Genomic DNA, 16,525 nt, shown 5'->3' with positions numbered 1-16,525 from the left:
TCAACCTTGCGTCTGAAAAAAAATTGAATGTGATCGTTTGTGGAGATTCGTTTATAAATTTCAAAGGCCTTGGAAAAATTACACCATGTGTAGATCTGCTTTGCTTTGCTCGGCCAGCCATTAAGACATAAATACCCAGCTCCTTCCTTATTTATTGTGTGCAACTGAATAGAAACTAAAAAACGGTTCACGAGGTTAATACTTTCAATTCTTGTTATAATGTTTAACAAGTCTCTCCCAAAGGTCAAACTATCGGACGTTTGTCTTTGACTACTGAATCCGACTTAAAAACAGAGCTTAAAGGCAGAACCAAGACCTTCTTTGATCGTTCATCTGAAGTTAATATAGCTTTCATTTTGCGTGAGGAAGTGTACGCAAGGAAAACTGAAGGATTGCTACGTCAGGCAGGGACCAAAATCTCATCAGGCGGGCCAGGGAAATTTTGAACTCTTTCGCTATCTTTTCAGCGAAGAAACTACTCTTAATGGCAAACGGGGCTCAGCGAAGCTCAGCCTCCTGTCTCTGCTGGCAAACAAGAGGTCATTCGATGAGAGAAAACGGCGCGATGCGACATCACAGAAACACCTCTGTCAATGACCTTGAAATCAAATAATTGAGACATTCGACGACACACGTTACCGTTGCATTAGGAAATAAATATTGCGCCGCAGATCACTGCAATTTCCGTGTCGAAACAATTAGCTTCGAAAGGTCGCGGACTTGCTGTCAAGCAAGATATTGAGGTTCACGTTGCTAACTAAGAAGAAAATCGGTGCTCGTCGAATTTTTCGAGGAAAGACTCGAACAGGATTGACAGGATTGCACTGAGGGTCAACTTTCAGCAAAACAGTTATTTTAATCTTGAACTGTTTAAAACGGCAGACAAAGTCAGCCGGTTCAACACGTCGTTTCCTTCCTTGTCAAGGCCACAGTTTACGTTTCTTAAGTACAAAAGTTAGAGTTAATGTTGGAAAAGACGGCAACACTAGAATCCGCTGAAACTTCCTTTCAAGGTTCAGGACACCTGTAGCAGAGAAACATCGAGGAAGACGAAATATCGGCGGAAACAATGTTTAAATTACCTAAATATTTTCGGAGACAAGAACGTGTTTACACAGCCACCTTTTCGACTTTGGTAGTAAATTTAACGATAAATAACATCCACGCCTCGGCACGATACTTTCTGAACAGTTTGTATTATTATTCTTTTAATCCAGTTAAATTTTAAATGAAGAAAGTGGAGGTGCTTGTAACAGATAGGGGTTAAAATGCGCATATCAAAAACGCAAAGCTTCGCTTCGGCGGTTTCCGAATACAGATAGGTGTCGTCGAAGACGGTTTATCGCCGACTGACCTAGTGAAGGTCGTCAATTTGTCACAATCGTCTTTGTCAAGGTGTAATACAAAGGGAAATAAATGATTTGTTTCTGTTATTTACTGGATAGGAGATATATCTTGACCTAGTCGCCCCCAAACTAAATAACGTGAATTAAATATTAATCTGCAGCATACCTTCTAATTTTCCAACTGACAAAGTTGAAACTTTGACGACACTAAACCGCGAACACATCAAAAGCTATTTAAACGACTCTTTAATTTTGTATCATTTCATCTTGTTTGTCTTGGACATAAATCTTTTGGAAACACACTGCAAGAACGAATAATTCACTCAATTGCTTTTAGCAACTAATAATTCAGCGACCATTTCTGTCTTGGCCGAGGCACACATCGATCAAGCAACTTAAAACTTTAAGTTGAGCGAATGAAAAAATACTTTAACACATAGCTAAGCTACTGGTTTTTATGAGTAAAGGTAGTAAAAATATCTATACTATACAACTCCTATCTTACAACGAGCTTTACGAAAAGCTTGTCAGAGCGTCTAAGCGGAACTCTATTTACATTCAACACTATCGCCGGTACATTCGTAGTCACTAATCTGTTTCACTCTTGGAACAGTTCCTCCGCAAATAGTTATAAAATACTGTATGTTTCTTCAAATGCAACAAAAATTCGTTATAAATGTCTACCTAAAATGTATTAGAATAGAAATAGAAGGTTTTAAGGCCTGGAGCCTGTATTTTTCTAAAAAATTATGTTCAAGTAAAAACCTTTAGTGTTCTTCTGAAGAACGAACGCATGAGTTTGGACGAACTCGCGTGGAGCTCTTAGCGCCGTAAGATCCTCTGCTTTGTAATTGCTGCTCTACGAGCAGGGAAGGTAGGGCCAGCTCGTTGGTGTTCCGGACAATAACATATCCCTAAGAAGTGTCTCGATAGGAGTCTTACCCACGAGACGTACAAAGAAAAGCTGTTCCACAATGGACGAATTGATGCTTCGCAACGAAGGCAGTCTCAACAGCAGTTTTCCAAAGCGCGTAGGTTGATTGGGGTATTGGTTTCTTGTATACTCCTCAAGAGCGCACTGGGTCTTTTCTTGAAGACTCTCAATGTACTGGGGGTCAGTGAGACCGGACGCATCTGTGAAAATACAATTAAACATAGTATTGCTACAAACTCGTTCGTAATGTCGCCTGTGCAGCACGGAGGAGGAGAAACACACACTCTTGACTCTACTGTAATGTTACTATTAATTTACCAAAACAGATAAAAGGCCGTCAATGCCCGCAGAGAGTCATCAATAAAATATGAAGACGTTCCACAAACATCAAGCTATTACCATCCCCCGGCCCAAAAGATTTTTCTTACGGGAGGCTCACCTGAAGTAAACAGCACGATAGCTTTGAGGCAAGCAAATTCTGCAGCATCCACATGAAGATTGCGATATTTCTCGATCTGTTCCTGAAATATCCTAACGTTATCCATGAAGGTGACCATCCTGTCTGGCGACATATGGTTCGAGTGGATACCAGCGGACGCAAGAAGTGGTGCAACTTGGAGAGGCATCGGACATTGGGCGGCGTTGAGTACAAACAACTCACTCCAAACCAAACGTAAAAGCGCCACTTGATCTGTAACTGCTAGATCCGGAAAGAACGGGATGTTACGAGCCCATTCGACAGCACTGAACAACAATCGCGCTGCTAGCTCACAGATGTTCTCAATGCCCATTATGCCGCACGGCATGTTCATGCCCTGTTGGAATCGTGTGGTGGGGTAAGGCTCTGCTCGGAGTAACAGGCTGATAAAACCCGACAGAAACGAATGCCCATTTGATACATCATTGCCGTTCAGGGCCGAGTGTTGTGGACTCGGCTGCGGTACTTGTGTTGGAGGGATTCGACCTCTTTGAACGGCTGTCGAGAAAAGGTGAAAAGGTTCATTCAACATCTTACTCATGCACTTGCGATGAACACTTAAGACTTACTATTATTGATCGGCGGCAAAAGTGAGCCACACGGATTTATAATTGCTAAATGATAATTTCTCACCCGTACCCTCGCGTCTCATTCCGACTTTGATACATTTTCTCAAACGGCAGTACTGGCACTGGTTTCGATGATGCTGATCTATAGGGCAATTTCGTGAAGCACGGCAAGTGTAGCTGAGGTTACGGCGAACGCTCCGTTTGAAGAACGACTTACACCCCTCACAGGTGAATACTCCATAGTGTTTGCCTGACGATTTATCCCCGCAAACGGCACATTCCACTTGCTGCACATTTTTCTCAGTCGATTCTTCTAATGGTTCTGTCTTCTCCGTGCACCATGTTTGAGCAGGGACTCCGGCCATACCACCCGGCAAATTAAGACTGTGGATATAATTACAATCCAACAGTTAGCGTTGGTTCAAGAGCGCGCGCGAGCACAATTGGATAACGTTTCCGCGATCGGTCGCTTCGCAATGGCGAAGGATTTTTACAAGACGGATATCAATAACGCAGAATTACAAAGGCTCTGCTGCGCGAATTGACTTACTAAACTTAAAATCTCGTTTTTGTCCCAGCTAAGTGGCATATGTAGGTTGAAAGGGGCAGCCGCAAAGAGGACATACACAAGCGCTGAATGTAAAAACAGCACTCGTGTCATGTCTGAAAAGACTGAACTTTGACATAATCTGTTGGAAATGTCGGGTTTCCCTAGCAACTCATTCTATATATGGTAGGCCTGTCAAGATTGAGTTCAAGGGCTCTTTTTAAGAGAGCCCCAGGGCTAAGGAACGTTTCGCGTAACTGCCCGTCACTTGCCACGAAGGCGAAATGATTGGTCGACAGTATTCAGTTACGCTACGACGAACACTTCTTTGTCTGAGCGCGAGTGATAGGAGTTTTATTTTAGGTCTACGTAAAGAGCCTTGAGTAGCTCACGCTGTTTAATAGCTGCCCCTGGGCGATGTGGGGTCCGCAGAAAAGAAATTTACAAGTCAGATTGGGAAAAAATACATTATCAAGGCAGCTTGCACAAACGAAGTTCGCATGACGGCGACACGTGAGCTCCTTTATTGAGTAAACAGCAATTTAACACCTAGGCATGCGAAAACAGATATCACGAAACCCAAAAACGGAAGACACGTACTCAAAAGACCGCCTTTTTGGTAGCATAAGCTTCCTAGTTAGTTTCTCGCTTTGTTGATAGTCACGCCAGGAGATACAATAGCAAAATCTGCCTCCCCTTGTGAACCCTTCACCCAAGGTCTTTGAAGAAGAAAGAAGGAAAACTGTTCATCTGACCCGCATGCGAAGATAAGACAGCCTGTCATCACACGCTAAATTAAATGACAAGCCCCTGATAACGGAACAAAAGATTTGAGGTGGATAATTTTCAATGTACCTCAAACGTACCCAAGGACACGCAAGCTTGAATATTTACACAAGCATTAGACAATGTATAACTTTAAATCGCCGATCAATGCTACAAGCTGCTGGGTGCTAAGAGTTGGCGCAGCCTATGTACTAAGACAAAAATAACCGCTCTATCGAAGAAAACGACGCATCGCTTTCTGAGTCGTTTGTTCGTATAGAGGAGGAAAATGATTCGAAGACAATTTACATAATTAAGCAGTGAGAAATGCCGAGAAGATGCGACAAAACAAGGATGCTTACTAAATTCGACTGACCGCCCGCCCGCTATCACTCATCCAATTCGTAATATAATTAACGCGAGTCACGCAAATTTCACAGTCTGAACTAACTGCTTTAGGGGATTACTCTTGGTGACTTTTGTTAGTAAATAGACTCTTTTATCCTGTAAAAGGCACTTTCAATATTTTTGCAACGAAAGTAAACAGTCTGAACAACAATGAACTCACGCGCATCGCGGTAATTTTCGAGTCGGATCCTGCAGTACATCCAGACAAACAGTCTCTACGTTGCATTCTTATAATAGCTTACATTTCATGCGGATAAAATTGCACTATTACGAAAACACGAAAAGCTGATGACAATAGTTCCGAGACAGCTCGACGAATTGTGTTTATACAAAATTCTATTTAACTTTGACACGATTCAGGGGGGGAAGTGGTATCTTCTTGTTTCTCTTTTGTTAAATTGTAGCTGACATCCGAAGAAAAAATTACAGGGACGAAAATTTTGAAGGCCTTCTCTTTCACATTGTATTTTTAGTGCATCGAGAAGGTTTAGGAATTGATGGCTGATGGAATCGACTGACTGAAAGTGATAATTGAACTCCGTCTGTCCTTTTGTTCAACTCTGCTGACTGACTTGATGAGGTCAATGAATTATTACTATTATTATCATCATTATTATTATTATGCAATTCGAATGGCGTGCTTCATCAGTTTTAAGAATACCACAAATTAAATGGCAGAAATTCTGACGTTACCTTAGCTAACTCGCTGACTTCTTCCGAATTGCATCGCTGAATCAGAACTGAACTGATTGTCATTTCCAAATGCTTTCCAACACACGCAGAAATTGTGTTGTGATTATATAGCAAGACGAATAATAGATTAAGAGGAAGAAGATAATACACTTGGGTCAAGCGAACTTTCAACAAGTTAATGCCAAAGGTTGAAACATTTAATAGTCTGAGTATAAAATTACTCAAAGATTACTGAGAAGGAAATACCACTTGAGTTTGGGTCAAAGAGTTTCATTGGTCAAGCGCGACTCTAATCAATTCAAGAACGTGACAGAATGCTAAACTCCCACGCAATGGCCTCGCTTACGCAGACTTCCTTGTACTGAATAGTGACCCGAAGCCCTGTTATGTAAACAAACAAACCACAGGACTGACTTTGTTTTCTTTAAGGTTAAATCTGAGCAATTTACTCGCAAATGATTCATTTAAGGCTGTAGTTTTTGTGTTGATTGAGGGAAATAACGACGGCACGGGTTTGTATTATGACGTTAACTTTTCAAGGAAACATGAAAATTTTTGAACTTTTGCTTAAGAAAATAATATTACAAACAGTGAATGTTATCTTTGAAAACACGGAAAGTATTGATCCAAGGAATAGAAAACGATTATATGGGGATAGAAAAACCGCGCGCCACCCTCGAATTTAATCGATTAGTTCCAAAATACGTGGATAGAATGAATAATTCAACTGATGTAAATTAGGTGTTCTCGAAACAGGCAATATTCTATAGTATGCCCTCAACGAAAGTTCGTGGTAATCTTAATAAAGAAGAGTTTTACCAATTTTGAAACAACTCTGATCATTCTTAAAAAAATTTCTTGGAACAACTCTGAAGTGTTTTAACATCAGTTTCGGATTTTTGTTTCCTATGTTTTCGGCGGCCTTTACATACAAACAACTTTTCAAAATATACTTAATGTCAGTTTCTATTTTCATATCACTGGAACAATCCTTCGAATTCACCATGAACCACAGGTGGAAAATAAATTTGCAGATTCAACCACCGTAATTGATACGAATCAGCATTCTAGTTTTACAACATTGAAAAAACCTAATAAGACTGTCTCGTGATAATTCTCCAACGAGAGTCTAACTTTTGACTTTGTGTTAAATACGAAATCCTCTCAGTTTCTCATACCATTGCCAGCACAGTATCAGACGATGTGAATCGTGACCAGACGTTATGTAATGAAAACTGGTTGTAGGAATCACGTCAAGTGTGACCTGAAAATCGCCTTTAAATTTAAAGAGGAAAGTCCGGTATTAAAATTAAACAAACTTATGGCCATTAGTAATCTGTTTTTTGAAGGAAATTTTACGTAGTTCACCAAAGCAAAAAATTGTCAAAAAGATGGCATCTTTATAGCTTAACATTAATTTATCCGCAGAAGAGAAACGCAGAAAAAGGAAAACGTCAGCTGCTCAGAGTAACAACGTTTGAATTGTGCCCGACGGCGGCCTCATCAGTCATTGGATGGTGGGTGGGCAGAGATACCCTTCCAACTGATCCTTGGTTCACTCAGCGGTTGTGTTGGCTAAAATCGCTTCGACGGGGCCGACAGAATCGCGTTAATTGTGTCAAAGATGACTACATAGGTCGTCCTTCCCAGATCATTGATACCCAATCAGGAAATTTGAGGACACAAACCACCTTTCTTTTTTTAAACAGAAAGATGTTTAAAAACGTTCTCAAATCTTCAAAACAAATTTGCTGTGAGAAACAACGGATTTGTGATTCATGCTTGATATTTGCTACTTATATAAGCTGTTATTTTTTTATATCATCAACAACCATCGGTTAACGAGCGGATTGGATCTGCTGAAGAACGGCTTCCTGTTCTTAAAATTTCTAATAAAAAAAACAGTTTAGACGTGCCCTTGGTTAAGCAGCGTACTAAAAATAAAAAGGATGTGTTTCACGTTTCGAAAATGAACAATTTTATAGGATTTTGCTGTAAGCAAATTGTTGAACGGAACGCCCTCACTTAAATCAATGATGGCGGAAAACCCTCAGCTTTTGACCGCTAAGTAGAGACGGCGGAGTTTCACTTAAATGAAAGCAAATATATTACAGTAACCATTAGCGCAAACCGCCTACATTAACCATTGGCATGAAATTTTAAGGTAGAAAGTGTTAAATGGCATATTCTGTCCTGGAGAAGAAAAATAATGGCTCTACTGAGCTTCTTACAGAGGCCCGTAGTCCACTTTCCCCCTGATATTGCACAGGATCGAGCTGAAACGTCCAGAAACCGACTTCAAAGTTTTTGGGAACAATGGTCGTTTTAATACTAGAGACACATAATTTGAGCAATTTATTTTAATGCGCCTTTTATTTCGCCATATAATTCGTCTTGTACAGAGACGGCCGAGAGACGCATTATGCGTCTGGACGCGGATACAAATCGTTCAATGCATCTCACTCGTCTTTAAGGAGAACTGAAGGGAGGCGTGAGACGCATTCGGTTCGTCTTGACGATCTCAATCGTTTACTACGTCTTCAAAGAAGCATCACACGATTTACTTAGCCTGGACACATCACAAGTTGCCCAAAGTCGTTCCTCAGAAATTATACGTCTCTAGTATAAGAACGGCCAATCTCATATCTAGTGAAGAAAAATCTGCTTCTGTGAAAACGACTACACAAATTTACACTAATCATTTTAATCATACCAATTAAAATTGGTAAGAGGGTAAGTGTTTAAAGACTTAAAACCTGAAAACGTTGACTTAAAAAAAAGGTGATGTATGCTTTGTTTTCGGATGTGACTTTTAAAAAAACTCACCGGTGCAACCATTCTAAAATGAAACACAGATAACATTGGCCAAAGAAGGTTTCCTGTTAGCTAACTTGGCTGAGTTGGCCGGGAGATGAGATTGGCATCAATAGACTTTTGTAAGCCATTATGGAAGGGAAAAAAATTTGAACATCACACGTTTTAAACCAAAGGGGAAAAATTAAAAGACCCTGCGAGATAAATGCTAATGGCTGTTTCTCCTCAAACGCCAGGGAAAATTTACGGCTTAACAGCTTACGGCTTTTTGTTGGTAAAGTTCGTTATCTTGATCATACCCGTCTAGCGCTAAGAGAAGCTGTGTGCAAAATCGAAAGAATATATAAAGTGAAAAGAGAGATTGTGACCATGATAATCAATCATTTACTTAGCTATTGCCTGCACCAAAATAAAGAAAAAGCAAATACATTTTACTAGGATAAAGACCAACTACTCAGTGAAAAAGAGATTTCGTAGCAAAATCAATAGCACAAGAAGAATGCACATATTTGATAGTTGGTTGCAGAACAAGAATGGAAATTTTCAAATGGATCTATGGCAAAAATTTAAACTGTTCGGTGATTTTCAATTTGTTTTACACAAATTTTGGATGAGGAATACCCTGTAATGATCTGGCTCTAGGCTTGAGTGTTCCGAAAAACAGATTCAATATTTATTTTAGTATATATTGTTTTAGAAAAAAACAGTGACCAAGCAAGAAATAAGAAACGATAAGAAACCTTTCACTGAAATGTTTCGTATTTATTTTCTTAAGCAAGGGAAACTGTACGAAGTAAAATCAATTCTGTCGCCCTTGGCCATTAATGCTTAGCTTTTAACTTATCCGTAGGTTCGATTGATTTCCAGACTTTAGTAGTATATTCTTAGCCAGTGGAAGACAGAGTCACAGAAACGCCGTACAAAGTTTGATTTTCGACCTTTTTGGTTACTGTTTGCATAACAAGCTCCAAGCTCCATATTCACATGATTTTCTACTAATTGGAGCCCAAAGCAAGACGAATTGGGACTTGCGTGCACATGTTTCCAGCGCGAGTCACAGGGCTGCATATATTATTTTCTTTGCGTTCTGATTGGTTCATTAGTTTGAGTGCATCAGTTGAGATGTGTATTTCAACGTTTGGTGATTGGCCAAGAGCATCTTACGCTTGTAGAGACTGAAACGAACCTGGCTGTCACTAACTATTTACAGATGTCATCTACACCTGGGTGGACTAAGACATTGTGGAGCAAAGTTTCTTGCCCAAGGAAACGAGTTCAAAACGATTGCCTCGAACCAGCAAACCTGGAGCACAAAATCCGTTGCGTCAACAACTGAACCACCGCGTACTGTGCCTCCACAAAGTGTAGAAGTGATGTCGGGTATTTCGAACAACTGACACGATCCTACTTTTAGTCACGGATTCTTAAAAGCATGTTTGTTCATTTCCACCTGCCACAATTATAAAACCTTGAAGGCGTATTGGTGAAGGGGTCGGGGGCGGATATTCTAATCGGGGACGCGCCTCACTCGCCCGCTCCGGTCCCCCCCCCCCCCAAAAAAAAAAAAAAAAAAGAAAGATTAACACTTATTTCGATCAGCGACAAAGCAAAATAACCTTTACAGCAAAACCTATCCGAGGACATAAAGCTGTAACCCGTGTTAAAAAAAAACACTGGCTTTGAGGACAAATATCTTAATAAAACCGTTAATCAAATCATCATGCATCAGTGCAATACAACACGTATTTTCGTCCAGCCTGATACAGAAAATTTCTGCACAAAATCAGGAGACTGAAATAGTACAGGGCATGTGTAACCTACTTAACATTCCTGCTTTTCTTTTAGTGTTAAGTATTCTTTTCTTTGATCCTGGTTCAGTCGGACGAATCAGTTGGGGTCAAGAACTATCTAAATTAGCACAAAAATTCTTTTTTTAACTTACGAGAGCAATATGATCCATGGAAACCCCCATTGACCACAAAAGGTCATGAAAATGAAAGTATCAATTGTAAGTTGTTGCATGGGAAACCGGTTGGTATTTTTTTAAGCGGGCGCCTATTGTTGTTGGTGAAAACACGTATTTTCACATGAATGTGCATCTCGCATTTTCTGGTAAATCGTATGATCTGCTTTGGATGGCTGGAATTCTATTTCTGAAATGTTAGCTCGAGTCCATCTCTTGTTGCGCAGTTCCCTTAAGGGCATTAAAATCTTGTTCCACAATGAACAGTTAATCCGTTTATATTGTTACCTTGGAAATCGATCCTTCATTCATACTGCCAATAAATCTAACAAAAGTAATTTAAACTTTTGACATTTTTTAGATGTTTCAGTGTCATCTCCGACAACCGCGCATGCCGACCTTGGCTTAGGAAAGAAGAAGTGTCGAGGGCCAAAAGTATTATCGATAAATCTGTTCTAGATAACCTAATTTCTTTCTGTTATCTAAGTCCGTTGAGTGAGATGCGAGAGCAAGTGGAAAATTGTTGAACTGCCTTCACACTCAACATCCCTTTAATGACATACATCTGTTCCATGAACCATAAAAACACAGTGGCTCTGCATGAGTTTGTCGTCCCACCTCTTTGCACTTCGAAAAGAAAGACTGCAAGTTGGCTTATCTATAGCATGGAATACGGTTTCTACGTAAAACTAAAAAACCAACGGCTTGCGTAGATTGCAGTGCAAAAAAAGGAACTATTCATCTATGATTTTTTTTTTTCAAAAATGAGGCACCACGCCCTGAAATAAATCGTTCTTAATTAGTTCGGACATTGTGAGCACGCAACTTCGTCCAACTGGTCTAAAAAATAGAACCGGCAATTTGTGGTTGTAGGATAATGTTACGTCAGCTTTCAACACCATAAAATAAGTGAAAACACTCTGGTAGAAACATAAACAAATAGCACTGAACGGCCTTCACTTGACTCGAAGATGATGATAAACTTCGCCCGGGCTTGAAATACACATTACTAGAGTTCAAACTGTGTAAAACAATTCAATAAAAAAAACCCCAAAAGAGTTAATAGAATACTTTACACAGCTCATGGTGGTTATTTGGTCTCGTTTGTACCACATGGTCAATTTTTTTTTGACATTTTCCCGGTTTGGCAACCTTTGCAAAAAAATGATAAGGGTTAAAGCAAATGATTTACACCCTGATCCTGATCTGACACAAGATAAATGAAATGGCCTTCTGGAGATCTTGCACCTTGACGCGGTTTTTTGAATTGGACCTCCTTAAACCAGCCGAGCTCTTACAACAGGTCATCGTTGTGCGCGCACACACTGTGAAAGATCGGTGAAACACTCAACTAGTATCCGTTGAATTGTCTAATTGTATCGTCTAATTTAGCCATTTTAACTGCACTTACCAGTCCAGTTTCGATTCAACTATTTGCTTCTAAAATCCTATTGTAAATGAATGGGAATATCTCCACTCAGAGGGCAACACTAAACACTAAATGAAAAGAGCAAGACCAGAGACAGACGCCAAGCAAATCTGATAAAACGTAAAACGATCATCACGTTTTATCTTTGGGCTTCTCTTACTCTTTTTTCCATTCCCCACTCGTCTTATGTAACATAACTTCAACAACAAGGACACTTTTTCCCAAGATACTTTGCGCCCTTTCGTTTAATGATACCCGCATGCGTGAAAACCAGGGAATAAACGATAGGATGGCTCGTGCACAGTGCAAATAGATGTAATAGATATTTTAGGGTTTTTGTACAGTTATTTATATGATTGCTTAGTATTTAGCGGCATACCTGAAAGCTAGCTAGTAGCTAAGTGTATAGCCCACTTTAAATAAAGTTTTGATTTTTTGCAGTGAATAAAGGGGAGCGCTGATCGGAGTTCGTCTTTTTTAGCACGTAATGCAATCTTTGGAGGAAAGATTTTGTCACGGACCAGAACAATGTCTGCGGCTACGACCTTTGCAAATAAGCACGACTTCCCGATCAGTTTTCAAAAATAACTGACCTATTACAAAATTACTTAAGTCTGATGAAAAACAATAATGATTATAATGATTTGTATAGGTAACCGCATTATTTTGAGTGCAATACTTCAGCACGATTAAATTATTTCAAAGACGCACGCGATTGCAATTTGTAGCCTTTGAAAAAAAATTGCAATTACTTATTTATTCCAATTGCACGAGAAAAATCATGTGATTACTTATTTACAATATACATGAAAAAATTCGAAATGGTTTAGCAGAAGCAACGCACGCGTGTCACGCAACCACGGAGAAATTGCGCCATGAATTGCACTTTCTAGGGCTGTCATTTGATTGGCTATCAATGCAAAAATTTCACCTTTACTGCACTAATTTCAACTTTCTGCACTAACATAATTTTCCTTTTCTGCACTCTGTTTGGGATTATTAATGTGCTCTCAGCCAATCAACGCACTGAGCTGAAATTTTTGCACGCATAGTGATTTAGCAGAGAACGAAAATCAAAGCTTGGGTACCTTGGGTAATCTCCTGTGAAAAGCGCGCAGTGCACCTTGGTATAGAGTCTTAAAATCTTATATTCGTCTGTGAAATCTCAGACAAGCCGAAGCGTCAGCTATACCATAAATACTTTGACAACCAAGTTACACAATCCTCATTGTCCCTTCCTGAGCTATTATCGTTTTACGAATATGATTACAAATTGTCGCATTCAGTTGTCAGCAATCGTTATGTATTTCTTGTCGGTGGGGCAAAGAGAAAAGCGGAAGTCTCTAGAATAAATCGGTGTTACATTGCAGATGAAAAGAGAGATTGGACAAATTTGAGTAATGCGATCCGACTCCAAGTTATCTTCTTTTCACACACCTCTGTGACATTCATCGACATAAATCTGGCACTGTCAAATCAGGTTTTACTATCTAACGCAAAGTTCTAAATATTTCGGAATTCTAAATGCTTTGTAATCCAAAACGACCCCTCACACCGGCCTCAATTATATAATTCACTGAACAGATCAGTGCAAAAACAATTAACCTCCGAATATTGATTTGATGATCATCTGCCGTTCGTCTGACCGGTACTATGTATCAAGTAGTCTTTGCGAATTACATAATTTCCATCTTAGGAGCACTCCATGTGGATTCGTGTTTGACTTCTCACCGAAAACACGTGAGGAACGGCAACTTTAAAACAGAAGTGTGGTGCAGGCGTGCATTCGATATATTTGAGTTCAAGTTATGCCTCACCTGTACGAAATCAGTTGAATGACTTTAAAAGAAGAATGACTGGAAATAAATGCCCTCAAACACTGAATCCACCCTGCCAGTGAGCTAAGCGTAGAGTAAACGGAGTCTGATATGCAGAAACTAAGAAATCGGAGTAATCGCCCACGCATCAGACATGCGGTATGAATTATATGCAAAATGGCACAACGCCTATTTGATGAAAGCAATGAACAAGCGAAGCGCTGAAACAGGCATTTGCTTCTTTGCTCCAAAGATCGATGTTTGAGGTTTTTCGGTCATTAACCCAAGACTTAATTGTTATATGTTTCTTTCACTGCTTTATATGACCTGTAGGGCACTAAGGATAGTTCTAATTTTAGTGTCAGAATTACACATGATCGGGATCAACGAACTAAGCAACAGTTGTAGATATCCTTCTCACTAAATTAAAAGTGATACAATAAACCTTTACAAATTACCTTAAAGAGGTGTTTGTTTCCTGCGCCACGGTTTTTGCGGTTGTTTTCCTCGGTCAAGTACGGATTCTCGCCAGGAGAAGTCAAGGGACGCTCAGATCAAAATTGTAATGTGATCTGGACAGGATGAGTCTCGTGACAGACGGAAATAACACTGGACACGCGCTGGGAGAAAGCAATATCCGCTTCAAAAAAATCTACAACGAAGAAATTAACAAATAAAGTAATTCGTATTAGAAATCTATATCTTAAAGTCCGACCACCATTAAATCGAGGTTTTCATAGACGATGCAGTGTGTAGTGAACAGAAGAAGAGCTGGTTTGCATCCATGCACCTCTCCTAGTGAGCGCTGTCTGACATCTGTGGCGGCAGAGACAAACAGACACTTGACTTAGAACTTTCGCTAACTAATACACTGATTTTTCAACGCATATACAAGGATCAAGCTGGGAAAATGCTTGACGAAAATTTTGTAAATTAATGCTAAAAAATTACACTCTGGAGTGGACCCTGGACCTTTAACTTTCATCCCACGCGTTCAGTATGCAGTAGACCAGCTGATTTAGTCCACAGTGAAGTTCAACATACGTAGGGCTAAAGAATGCTACATTGTTTGCCAATGATGGACCAGGTAGAATAGGAATTTGAAAAATGTTGGTTTTGACTTGAGAAGAAGTGGAACATGAACTTTATATGCTGCCGCCGAGTTTCCGCCATTGACGACTAGTAATGATGAACTTCTTATTTTCATTCGTTTGCTGCATAACACAATTTTCTTTAAGAAATCTAAAGCGATACGTACGGTAGTTTGGCCAACAAATTAATATTGCTCTAGATTATGAAGTGACAGGGAATTTAGCACAAGCCGTGCTAAGATAAAAAAAAAACCTGAAGAAAACGTTGTGATAAGAATAAAATGACTCCGGGGTTAATAGAACTTGTGGCAAGGAAACACTCTCAAGGCATAAAGCAGATACTGAGACGACTTAATAAAGACTTTTTGAAAGACCTACGGCGACATGGACTCCGTGAGAGCAACACTGTCTTGTCTCTTGCCTGATTTGAGAGGTATTTACAACCAAAAGGGACTGGAGCCAAAATTGTTACCATTCGGTTACGTTCAGTACTCTGCACCGTCTTGCACCTTTCTCAGTTTAAGGTTACTACTCGTGCCAATTAGGGAGCCTAAGCAACGACAAAGGCCACAGCAACGAGAGCGTCAGAAATTTGCATATTTAGTGAGCAAAAACAGCAATTTCCCAGGGCCGCTGTCTCCCCATAGCTGGAAAAGGGTCAAGTTACACCAGTTTTCAAAAGATGATGAGCTTTCTAAATCTAATTACAGGCCTATTTCAATATTACCAGCGATCAATACTACACTGCAAACAACTAAATTCTTATTTTAACAACATCCTTGCCGACAAACTGTCTGCTTAACCTAACGCAAGCACTACAGTTGTCAGACAGCATTTCTCCTCCAAGTTGAAGACTACAAAGACTGTCTGGACAAAGATCTCATGGTTGCAGTCATATCAATTGACCTCTCAAAGGCTTTTGACAGCTTGCCACACAAGCTTTTACTAGCAAAACTTGAAGCCTATGGCCTACTAAACAAAGTAGCAGTTGCCCTACTCAAATTAAGACTAACTGCATGGACGGCAACAGCGACTGCAGATTGGTGGCATGTTTTTCACCTGGATGGACCTATCTAGAGGAATTCCTCAAGGAACTGTTCTGGGCCCCCTTGTTTTGAATATCTTTATAAATGACATTTTCTATTTTGTGAAGCAAGCCCAGTTAAATATCTATGCGGATGATCAACAGATTCATGCTTCTGGCCAAGATCTTGATATACTTAATGAAAAAACTGATTGAAAGTGAACTGGCTACAATGTTTATGAAATTCAAGGAGACTATTGCACGACTGATAAAACAACGCGAAAATGTATAAATACACATTTTCGTGTTGTTTTATCAGTCGTGCAATAGTCTACTTGACTTTCATAAATATTTTAAAATCAATTTTGATTGATTACGATCTTCTCTGATCGAACGCTGAGCAAGACTAATCGTCCACGGTTTTTGCAAAGGTTTAAAACCTCAACTTCACTGGCTACAATGGTCAACTGATATGCACTGAATGGTCTGAAGGCAAAACCAGAAAAAAATCAAGCCATGATACTTGGCAAGAAGAATTACGAATTTGGCTTCAAAATCGGAAATGTAGCTATTGAAGAAGGAGAGCACAGACTTGCTTGGTGTAAATTTGGATAACAAATTATTATTTTCGAAACACAGTATAACTA

The 16,525-nt window shown here is 39.7% G+C and overlaps 1 protein-coding gene across 12 annotated transcripts; it reads right to left on the bottom strand.

The window, feature by feature from the left end:
* Nucleotides 1-1,576: 1,576 nt before the first annotated feature.
* On the bottom strand, nt 1,577-14,769 carry LOC138038313 (COUP transcription factor 2-like). Of its 12 annotated transcripts, XM_068884106.1 has the most exons (5): nt 14,554-14,769; nt 14,222-14,415; nt 3,392-3,711; nt 2,720-3,256; nt 1,577-2,480 (listed from the first exon to the last, which is right to left on the bottom strand). In XM_068884106.1, exons 3-5 carry the CDS (start codon nt 3,690-3,692, stop codon nt 2,206-2,208), a joined length of 1,113 nt encoding a protein of 370 aa, XP_068740207.1. In that variant the 5' UTR covers nt 3,693-3,711; nt 14,222-14,415; nt 14,554-14,769; the 3' UTR covers nt 1,577-2,205. The 12 variants fall into 12 exon arrangements, with proteins under 12 accessions (XP_068740207.1, XP_068740213.1, XP_068740205.1 ...); XM_068884112.1 differs by having other exon boundaries at nt 3,398-3,711; nt 14,222-14,636; XM_068884104.1 differs by lacking the exons at nt 14,222-14,415; nt 14,554-14,769 and adding an exon at nt 13,764-14,090 and having other exon boundaries at nt 3,398-3,711.
* Between the last annotated feature and the right edge of the window lie 1,756 nt (nt 14,770-16,525).

This window comes from Montipora capricornis, chromosome 2, assembly GCF_036669925.1.
Source record: "Montipora capricornis isolate CH-2021 chromosome 2, ASM3666992v2, whole genome shotgun sequence".
NCBI lineage: Eukaryota > Metazoa > Cnidaria > Anthozoa > Scleractinia > Acroporidae > Montipora > Montipora capricornis.
The sequence above is the reverse complement of the archived record's forward strand: the minus strand, read 5'-3'. Positions and strand labels throughout refer to the sequence as shown.